This window comes from Notolabrus celidotus, chromosome 20 (genome assembly GCF_009762535.1).
Source record: "Notolabrus celidotus isolate fNotCel1 chromosome 20, fNotCel1.pri, whole genome shotgun sequence".
NCBI classification, from domain to species: Eukaryota; Metazoa; Chordata; class Actinopteri; order Labriformes; family Labridae; genus Notolabrus; species Notolabrus celidotus.
In genome coordinates this window covers 2,160,719-2,171,681 of record NC_048291.1, presented here as the reverse complement: position 1 = coordinate 2,171,681, position 10,963 = coordinate 2,160,719, and the positions used below count along the sequence as shown (strand labels likewise).

At 45.8% G+C, this 10,963-nt stretch overlaps 1 protein-coding gene across 1 annotated transcript in view; it reads left to right on the top strand.

The window, feature by feature from the left end:
• The window catches only part of triobpb (TRIO and F-actin binding protein b), an 11,239-nt gene extending 790 nt beyond the window's left edge, over positions 1 to 10,449 (top strand). Inside the window, exons 2-9 of the mRNA XM_034711414.1 lie at positions 121 to 562; positions 947 to 1,193; positions 1,809 to 1,920; positions 4,748 to 4,907; positions 5,023 to 5,118; positions 7,425 to 7,511; positions 8,872 to 9,058; positions 9,140 to 10,449. Coding sequence (XP_034567305.1) covers positions 121 to 562; positions 947 to 1,193; positions 1,809 to 1,920; positions 4,748 to 4,907; positions 5,023 to 5,118; positions 7,425 to 7,511; positions 8,872 to 9,033 — 1,306 coding nt within the window. The 3' untranslated portion in view covers positions 9,034 to 9,058; positions 9,140 to 10,449. The remainder of the gene's footprint in view (positions 1 to 120; positions 563 to 946; positions 1,194 to 1,808; positions 1,921 to 4,747; positions 4,908 to 5,022; positions 5,119 to 7,424; positions 7,512 to 8,871; positions 9,059 to 9,139) is intronic.
• Positions 10,450 to 10,963: the final 514 nt, after the last annotated feature.

The following is a 10,963-nucleotide window of genomic DNA, read 5'->3' as shown; positions in this document are numbered from 1 at the left end:
GCCTCCTCCCCTCTCCCTCTCTTCCCTCTCTCTCTCTCTCTCTCTCTCCCTCCCTCCCTCCCTCCCTCCCTCCCTCTCTCTCCCTCCCTCCCTCTCTCTCCCTCTCCCTCTCTCCTCCAGATTACCCGACAGCAGCAGCGATAAAGAGAACTCCCACTCTCGCTTCCTGCAGCCGTCTCGTCGCCCTACGTCGCGTTACGCCGACGCTCAATCGGACGCTCCGACCTCCGCCCCTCCGTCGCAGCGCAGGTTCGAATACGTGGAGCTGTCCCCCGTCCCCGCCTCGTCCGGCTCCCTCCCGGCCGGTCAGAGGGAGGCCGGGGAGGGTCAGGGCAGGGAGCACGGCACGTGGCAGGAGGAGAGGAACACCAGCAGCCAGTGGGAGGCCGTGCTGTCCAGGAAGGGCACGGGCGGGGGATCCAACCAGAGGCTGCGGGTGGAGGACGAGATAGAGAAGAAGTGGGCCGAGCTGGAGCGCATGCCGTTGAAGGAGATGAGTTCGTTACCGGCGGCGGGGTCACGGTCCTCCGGCCAGTCAGCCAATGAGGCGCTGCAGAGGGAGGTAGTGCGTGGAGATGTTTTTCCAATTTGCAAATTTTACAAAATGCAAATTAACTCTTCATCAGCCGGGATGGAGTAAACTTCTTCTTCCTCCTGTTAACACAAACTCACATCTCTTTCTGACTCTGCTCTTCAGCGGCGTTTCCCATCAGACATGTGTTCATTAAACTCAAAGTGAATCTGTACGATGATGATGATGATGATGAGGATGAGGATGAGGATGAGGAGGAGGAGGAGGGAAACACCGCTGAAACCTCTGCTCTGTCTCTGTGCATGTTGTGATCCTCCTGTTTGAGCCTGTGTGCCCTCTCTCAGAGTAAACACTATCATGTCATCACGTCTCTGCCGCTCAGTGGGCTTTACCTCCTCCATCCTCTCTCCTCAGGTGGCGTCACTGAGGCAGCAGCTGGAGCAACTACAAGTAAGAGGAGGAGGTGGAGGTGGAGGTGGTGGAGGAGGAGCGAGGGGTGGCTGCGGTCCTGAGACTCCCTGCGGCCGCAGCCTGTCAGCGATGGAGCGCGCTCATCGACAGGCGCTGGAGGAGCTGCAGCGGCAGCAGGAGCGCCAGATCAGGGAGGTGGAGACGCAGAGAGAGAGGCTGCTGCTGGAGGAGACGAGGGACATCGCACGAGGTCAGCGGGGCTTTAAAAGGGGAGGGTTCTATGCAGGTTATAGTACTCTGCATTGTTTTCCACATTCGGCACACTATGATGAGCTGATTCTGAAATGTTCCAGATGTTATCTCATTATTTTAAAGTTATATTTTTTGAGACTTTTTGCCTTTTATTAGATAGGACAGCTGAGGAGAGACAGGAAACATGGGGAGTAGAGAGAGGGGGAAGACATGGAGGAGACGGTCACGGCCGGGAGTCGAACTGGGGACCTCTGCAACGAGGACTATAGCCTCTGTATGTGGGGCGCTTAGACCGCTAGGCCACCAGCGCCCCGTTTCCTCATGTTTTAAAGTGATTTTGTGAGGCGTTTCTGTGTTTATCAGATAGAACAGCTGAAGAGAGACAGACTAGGGGGAGTAGAGAGCAGGAGAGACGTAAAGCAAAGGGTCAAGGTCAGGAGTCGCACCAACACGTGTGCTGCAAGGAGGGCAGTAGCCTCTGTACATGGGGTGCATGCTTAACCACTAAGCTAAATCGACGCCTGTGATAATGTATTCTTAGTTGGACTTGACTCTATTAACCGAGCGTCCCTGATGTGCTGTTATAAAGAGATGATGTGTGTTTGTGTTTCAGTGATGGAGGCTTTGAAGAAGAAACACAAAGAGGAGCTGGAGCGAGAGGTGGAGAGAGCCAAGAGGCTGGGCAGCGGGACCATAGACTCCCAGACGTTACGCTCCCAACAGAAGTAAGTGACTTTAAATCAGTCTGTGTTCATGTACACGGGAACACTCTTACACGGGACTTCCACCAGATCCATGTGACCCGCTACGGTCCGGCTCCGTGCTCTCTCCTCCGTCAACACCCACCTGTTGCGTTTTCAGAACGCAGCACGGAGCAGGACCGCCGGACAGCTTAGGGGTTAGGGTTAGGGGTAGGGTTAGGGTTAGGGTTAAGGTTAGGGGTGGGGTTAGGGTAAGAGTTAGGAGTTGGGGTTAGGGTAAGAGTTAGGGTAAGGGTTGGGGTTAGGGTTAGGGTTAGGGTTAGGGTAAGGGTTAGGGGTGGGGTTAGGGTTAGGGTTAGGGTTAGAGTTAGGGTAAGGGTTAGGGTTAGGGTTAGAGTTAGGGGTGGGGTTAGGGTAAGGGTTAGGGTTGGGGTTAGGGGTTAGGGTTAGGGTAAGGGTAAGGGTAAGGGTTAGGGTTAGAGTTAGGGTTAGGGTTAGGGGTTAGGGTTAGGGTTAGGGTTGGGGTTAGGGGTTAGGGGTAAGGGTTAGGGGTAAGGGTTAGGGGTAAGGGTTAGGGTTAGGGTTAGGGGTAAGTGTTAGGGTTAGGGTTAGGGTTAGGGTTAGGGGTAAGGGTTAGGGGTAAGGGTTAGGGTTAGGGTTAGGGGTAAGGGTTAGGGTTAGGGGTAAGGGTTAGGGTTGGGGTTAGGGGTAAGGGTTAGGGGTAAGGGTTAGGGGTAAGGGTTAGGGGTAAGGGTTAGGGGTAAGGGTTAGGGGTAAGGGTTAGGGTGAGGGTTAGGGGTAAGTGTTAGGGTTAGGGGTAAGGGTTAGGGGTAAGGGTTAGGGTTAGGGTTAGGGTTAGGGTTAGGGGTAAGGGTTAGGGTTAGGGTTAGGGTTAGGGGTAAGGGTTAGGGTTAGGGGTAAGGGTTAGGGGTAAGGGTTAGGGGTAAGGGTTAGGGTGAGGGTTAGGGGTAAGGGTTAGGGTTAGGGGTAAGGGTTAGGGGTAAGGGTTTAGGGTTAGGGTTAGGGTTAGGGTTAGGGGTAAGGGTTAGGGTTAGGGTTAGGGTTAGGGGTAAGGGTTAGGGTTAGGGTTAGGGTTAGGGTTAGGAGTTAGGGGTGGGGTTAGGGTAAGGGTTAGGGTTGGGGTTAGGGGTTAGGGTTAGGGTAAGGGTAAGGGTAAGGGTTAGGGTTAGAGTTAGGGTTAGGGTTAGGGGTTAGGGTTAGGTTAGGGTTGGGGTTAGGGGTAAGGGTTAGGGGTAAGGGTTAGGGGTAAGGGTTAGGGGTAAGGGTTAGGGGTAAGGGTTAGGGTTAGGGTTAGGGGTAAGTGTTAGGGTTAGGGTTAGGGTTAGGGTTAGGGTTAGGGGTAAGGGTTAGGGGTAAGGGTTAGGGTTAGGGGTAAGGGTTAGGGTTAGGGGTAAGGGTTAGGGTTAGGGTTAGGGGTTAGGGTTAGGGTTAGGGTTAGGGTTAGGGGTAAGGGTTAGGGTTAGGGTTAGGGTTAGGGTTAGGGTTAGGGGTAAGGGTTAGGGTAAGGGTTAGGGTTAGGGGAAAGGGTTAGGGTAAGGGTTAGGGTTAGGGGTAAGGGTTAGGGTTAGGGGTAAGGGTAAGGGTTAGGGTTAGGGTTAGGGTTAGGGTTAGGGGTAAGGGTTAGGGTTAGGGTTAGGGTTAGGGGTAAGGGTTAGGGTTAGGGGTAAGGGTTAGGGGTAAGGGTTAGGGTTAGGGTTAGGGTTAGGGTTAGGGTTAAGGTTAGGGTTAGGGGTGGGGTTAGGGTAAGGGTTAGGGGTAAGGGTTAGGGTTAGGGTTAGGGTTAGGGGTAAGGGTTAGGGTTAGGGGTAAGGGTTAGGGGTAAGGGTTAGGGTAAGGGTTAGGGTTAGGGTTAGGGTTAAGGTTAGGGTTAGGGGTGGGGTTAGGGTAAGGGTTAGGGTTAGGGTTAGGGTTAGAGTTAGGGTTAGGGGTGGGGTTAGGGTTATTTGTGGGGTTAGGGTTAAGGTTAGGGGTAAGGGTTAGGGTAAGGGTTAGGGTTAGGGTCAGAGACGCAGCCGGAACGCAACGGAGTGGATCCAGTGGAAGTTAACACATTGACTAGAATAGAAACCGATCAGATCCGATGTTGGGACGGATCAGAGACGGACGGGACACAGATCTGGTTGAATTTGGCCTTTACCGTCCGGACACACGGAGGCAGCAGGGCGACGCAGTGTGCTCAAAGTGATGCTCACTTTAATCATGAAAAGGAGGTGTCCCAGTCGCTGCCTGTGTTTGCATGTATCGGTGATTAATGTGAAACCTCTGGAGCTGGACGGCCTTTAAAGAGTTCTCTGTGGACTCTGAGGTGGACTCTGCAGACTCTTCGGGAGTCCTGGGTTCCTTGTGTATTGGAGGCTGATCACCACAGCAGCCGCAGCATCCTGTTAGGCACTTTAGGAATGTCGGAGAGTTTGGTCATGGATTAGTTTTCCTTTGTGAACTTCAGAGGTCTGCGTGACGTAACTCTCTTTCAGCCTCTAAAGCCCGCTCTCTGTGGCGTATCAGCGCGGCGTGCTCCATGCCTCTGCTGCTCTCTGCATGCCCTTCCTTATTTCTGTGGTTACTGGTGTCGAGCAGAAGAGCTGTTAGAAACCACAGGAGGAAATGCTTGCCTCATGAAAGTGGAACAAGAGAACATATTTGCACTTTGTAACGTTAAGGCCACACTTCATGGCGCTTTCACAGCTGCTTATTCAAAACATGCAAAAAGAGTTTACTGCTGCTGATTCTGCAGACTGGAACCAGAGCTGCAGCTTCTTCATGGGTTAAACTGTGTCACTTTGCTCCTCCACATGAACTCAGCTCTGCGTGTGATTTCACCCTCTTGCAGGGCAGAGTCTCAGGCCCTGCAGAGAGAGCTGGCCGGCCTCTCTGAACAGTACTCTCAGAAGTGTCTGGACCTAAACCGAGCCGAGCAGAACAACGCAGAGAGAGAGAGGGAGATCAGCCGTAAAGAGAGAGACATGGAGCAGCTGAGGAAGGAGAACCAGGTGAGGAACCTGCAGGTGATAGATAGACTGTGGGATGAAGACTTGTGATCCGCTTTCTGCAGATATACGCCGTCCAGCTGACGATATTCAAACCCTGGTTTTCTTCTTTCTGCAGGATCTAAAGGCACGTTTGGTGGATGAAATCAGCCGTTTGAGATCTTCAGATCAGGACTCTGAGCACGACAAAGACGGGGTGTCCTGTGAACTGGAGGTAACAGCTCTTTATGCTCCATCATGCACGCTCAGTTTCTGTGTGCAGTAGACTGAAAGAGGATTATGGTTTTCTAAAGCAGGGGTTTCAGCCTGTGACCCCCAAAAATATAGGTGCCAGAGACTCTCGACCCCCCACTGTCCCTCAAAGTGATTTAATGTGGCTTCATTTAGCTGGTCTGCAGAAAATGAGCCTACCTATATGAGCATGTCTCTGTGTTTCTACTGCTACTGATGCTTTAGATAATTAACTGTTCACTAACCCTAAATTTAGGAGTCTTCAGGAAACAAAGAAAGGCAGAAAACTCATTACACTTTATATTTTCAAGGTTTTATTTCAAGTTAAGCTTCTGTTTCTGTCCATATTTTTTTTACTGTAAATTGGTAGAATGTACTTTTTTTTATCTATGGCAGAACATAACTTTAGAATGTTTTTCCTGTAACAGGGACAGAAACAGTTAAAGCTGGGGTTGGTAGTCTCAGAAAACTAGCATGAATTTGAATGTAGCATGTCTTCAGGACTCCGTCTAACCCCTCCCCCCCTCCCCTCAGAGCTCCTCCAAAACCACGGCCCCGCTCACATGCAAGAGCGCTGATTCACGACCATATGATGGTGACTGATTCAAAACCGGTCCTCACCAAAACATTCTCATAGTGAAAGTTAAAAACACAAACAAACATGGCTGCTGTTAGCACTCACAACTGTCATGCTAGCATTATCCAGTTGTCCTGGTGACACGATATCAGGAGGAAAGTTATAACACATATATAATACTGTAACAACTCTACTGTTTGTTAAACCTGTTCAGTGTAGATGTTCTTAATTCCTACAGTGTTGACAGTCAGTGAAGGCATCAGGAGAGGTGTAGACCAGTGGTTCCCAACTGGTCTGGCTTCTGGATCCACCATCACTCCTTAGAGATAAGCTGCGACCCAAATTTTGATGGCGTCATACTTTCACTTGCCAACACCTCGGTGCACACAACACACTGAGGTCTTTGTCATCCTTTATTATCAATATGATAAAGTCCATATTTAATGTAGTCGCTGTGTTATTTGCGTTTAGCCATGCTTATTTCCCATTTAAAAAAAAACATACTATGACTGTCTTCTTCTAGACTGAAAAATGCACGGTGTCACTTTGCATTACAGGACATTATCACCAGCTACTGTCCTGGAGTCTGAATAGATGGTACTCCTCTAAAAAAGTACCCTTCAAAATAAAAGCACAGGAATTTTTCTTTACTTTAAAGGCCGTCAAACCCACTCAAAATGAGTCAGCGACCCACTTTTGGGTCACTACCCACCAATTGAGAAACACTGGTGTAGAGTGTGTGAGCGGGAGAGAGGAGAGACAAGAGGAGAAGTTCTTCATTCATTCAAACATTGATTGTTGTTTTGTTGGTTGTCGTGGTAACGGCCGACAGTGACCGGTTATTAAAGATCAACGTGTTCACCAATCGGCTCGTCATCCCTACAGTACATCTACATTTCTGTAGGACTTACTAAATGTCATTCATTCTTCTGCTTGTCAGAGCCCCCGTGGTGAGAGCTTTTTAGACTCTGATCCGGACTACAGTCCTGAGCAAAGCCCCTCATGGGGTCAGAGGGGACAGGCCCGAAGTGGAGCGAGAGGGGCAGTCAGTAGAGTCAGGGGAAGCAGAGGCAGGAGACGGGGAGTGAACGCCGGGGAAATGTACGCTCTGCAGGAGGCGGGCAGAACGGCAGGAAGGGATTTGATTGGTTCCATAAATTGGACCCTCATGACGGTGATTGGTTGGTGTTTTCCCAGGTTTACTCCGGCTGTAGATAGCAGCTTTTTTTACCTCTTTTTTAAGAACACATTATGTATTGATTACCATCAGGACATAAAGATCATTTTAACCAGTAGAACAAAAAGAGGATCTAAATCTGAACACCAACCCCAGCTTTAAAGTATAAATAAGTTGTGAACATTTCCTGGAGGACAGAAACTCACAAAGAAACTGACAGCAGACGAGCGTCAGTGTCAGAAAAACATTGTCAGAGCAAACACTCCAAACAAGTCACCAAACCAAACCTGGAGCATGAATAATGCAGCCACTCTCTCTGTTTCTGTCGTTTCTGAGAACACAAAGGGAACATCATGATAAACAGTAATTGACCCAAACCCTAAATCAAGTGAATCACAGAGACTGTCTGTCATAAATCAGCCACAATTACTGTGTGCGTTTCTGCCTGACTCAGATGGTAATTATATTGATTTAGAGCAATGAGTCGATGTTTGTTGTGTCAAACTTCCCTCTGCGTGTTTGTTTCTCCTCCCAGGTTCTCCTCAGGATGAAAGAAAACGAGATCGAGTACTTACACAAAGAGATCAGCTGCCTCAGGAACGAACTGCAGTTTCTCAACACGGTACTGAGAGTGTGTGTGTGTGTGTGAGTGTGGGAGTGTGTGTGTTTGCACTACTTTTTGTTTTCATCAAGCGGCAATCTCTGGTCTTAAAATATGAAACCCTTACGGAAGTGTTAAAAACTGCAGTTCCTCGAGCGTCCACTAGAGGAACACAGGAAACCACATACACACCCATTGAAAGAGCCGATCTTTAAAATAAACATGTTTACAGCCTGGTACAAAAAAACAGTTTAGGTCTGAGTGGCTCATTTCTCTATCAGCACACACTGTACGGGGTGAATTTACTGTAACTCGTCATTTTCAAAGATAATAAAGTTATGAGTTTTGCCCAAATAAGGGCGTGACTGACTTGATTGACAGGTCAGAACACTGTAGCTGTTAGAGAGGAGGCTAAAGGCCCGCCTCTTTACCTCACACTAGATCCACAGAAGTTAGGTTGAGTTCAGAATTTCAAATATTACAATTTTATTACTTACTTTTTACTGTTATATTGATTTAGATGTTGCTTTATCATTTTATTAATTTTAACACTTTATATTATTTTATTTTTATTAATTCATTTATTTATTCATTTATTTATTTATTTAGTCATTAATTAATTAATTAATTTATTTATTTCTTAATTTATGTATTTATTAATTAATTAATTAATTTATTTATTTATTCATTAATTCATTCATTTATTTATTCATTTGTTTATTTATTTATCTACTCAGTTTTATTGACATTTTTAGCCTTAGTTTTATTTTTTAACATTTATTTTTTAAATGTATTTATTTTAACTATTTATATCCTTAATATTAATTTGATCCTTTAACTTGTTTTAATGACACATTTTATTGTTGTCGGTGTGAGTTAGTCTCTATTATAAAATCCATTTTTGTTTTTTAATGTGTCATGCCATTATTTAATTTCTGCTTCTTTCTTGTTTTCAATCAATGTAAAGCTCTTTGGGTTGCCTTTGATTTGTATGAAAGGTGCTCTTTAAATAAAGCTTGATTGATTTGATATGGCGCCCAACGATGATCAGCTTCAGGAACAGATGAGTGACGTCATGGATACTACATCCATTTAATATACAGTCTACATTTTTCTCTGAGTCCTACACTAGGAGAGGAAATTCTGAAATGTTAGGAAGACTTCATCCAGTCAATTTAGCAACCTTTCCTCCTTTTCTGATCCTTGAATCTTGGGTCTGATAGCAGGGCGCTGGTTTGGCTTTGTGGTTAAAGTGCACCTCCTCGCCTCGACCCATGACACAGATCGTGATGTTTGCAGAAAGTACGCCTGTTTGTCTCTGAGTGAATGTGGTCCACCAGAGGAACAGCAGTGTGACTGAATCCGTCTCTTTGCTCTGCAGGAGAAGCGTCTGGCTTGTGAACGTTACTCAGAGATGCAGGACGAGCTGAGCGGGATGAAAGGCCGGAGCGAGCGAGAGATCCAGAGTCTGAAGGAGCACCTGAGGCTGGCCATGGCTGCTCTGCACGAGGGGCAGAAACTGGGGAACAGCCTGGACCACTGACCGTCTGCTGCTGGTACCAAAACAGGTGAGGACTGGTGTTTGAAAACTTTGAGAAGCAGATTCGTCGTTTGTTTATTAACCCTGCCTTCCTCTCTTCTCCCTGCAGGTGTGTTCACACCTTAGAGACTGAATCAAAGAGGTCCACAGGAAAGCCAAGGAGAGGATTTCAGGACTGGTTCAGTTCTGGTTGTGTCGGGGGACCATGATAGTGCCTTAGTTTTCAATCCTTCTGCCAAGGAGCAGCATAGAGTAGGTATTAAGCTGGTGTCATTAGGGCCTGTGTCCATTAGCAGCGTTTCTTTTTGCTGTGAACTCAACTTCAGAGCGCTTCTCACGGTGCTTACTGTTTGCAAGGTTACGAAAGTTGTCCACGACGCTTCTCCTTCCCTTGATAGTGACTGAGAAATCTGTTTTAAATGCTTTTATTGCTTCATTTTTACTTTTATTCAGTGACATTTTACAGGAAAGTGTAAAAACAAGTGATAGAAACGTGTCGTAGCGTTAGCAGCAGCTCTCACTCTTGGCTTTTTTGAGCTTAGGATGCTGAAAACGCTGAGCTGCATTGATGTGTTTTGAAAAGAAACGCTGCCAGTGTGAAAGAAGAATAAAAAGCAGTCAGTGGACACAGGCCCTTAAACGAGGCTACACGTTATAGAGAACTGCACTTTTGATTTTTTTTATTAGAGCTCTTTAAGAGTGCGCATTTGGTCTGAAACTGGAACATTTATGGAGTGAGATGTTTTTTTATGAGGTATTGTTGAGTATAAAAAGTTCATACTTTTTTTTTGTTGTTGGTAATTTTTCATTCTCCTGTGTTTGTGCCTGAGACATCAGAGGTCAACAGTTACACCAGAGCTACTGTCATCTCCGTTTTTAATGTTGTATAGTTAAAGAGTCATGTTTACTCTCTGAAAAAGGGCACATTTTCTATAGAAATGGGAGCTTCTCTGTGCTGTAATTATTATTTTTTAACTTGAAAGTGTGCTTTTCGTAGTTTTGTGTTAGAAAAGAAAACATTGGGATTATTACAGGACAAGACGGCAAAGGTGTCTCTCTTCAGGCAGGCTGACTCTGAAGCTGATCCGTGATCGCACGGAGGCGGTTCAGGCTCGACTCTCTGGAGGATGTTTGTTAAAGCTGTCGAATGATCGTCGTCCCGAATCACACACGTCTTAATTTCAAATCTCCGGTCTCCCCCGAGCATTACAGGCATTACTCTGCCGCCACCACGAAAACATACGACAAGTGTTGCATTAATGAGCCAAATTTTTTATTGACAGTATGAATTGTGATACGATGACTTATCTACCTGCCTTTTGGAAACATTTTCATATTTAATGTACTGTAGAGCCTGCATCTTCATATTTGTAAATTATAAACATTTTTGCAATCAATAAAACAAGTTCAACAAAAACACTTCTGTTTGTTTGTTCAGTTTCAGTAATAATATATCACCTGTGTCTGCAGACTAGAGATTATCTCAAGATTAGATTTAGTCTTCAATTCATGTGAAACATGGAGGAACTTTTAATTCAGGGGGTATGCATTGAAGTGTCAAAACTACAGAAAAAACCTATAACTATATACTAAGAAGGTTTATTTTACAGATGAAGACAGATAATTATGTGTCTTATTTAAAGTTAAATCTCCTGTAAAGAGTTTTTGGCTGGTTATATAATACACTAAATTAAAATGAATGCCTCTTTAGAAGCTACAACAGCAATGGAGACCAACAGCATAATTATTAACTAATTCCATTTAGTTATTTTTAATGCATTAAACTGTTGTTTTTTTTAGATTATGAATGAGTGTTATATTTTTGTGTTAAACAACAGCAGGATGAGATTAGTAGTAAGAAACACTAGCAGTGAAGAGATAAAAGTTATGGTTTTGATTAGGAGGAGCTAAAATCAACACAAATTGAAAGTGT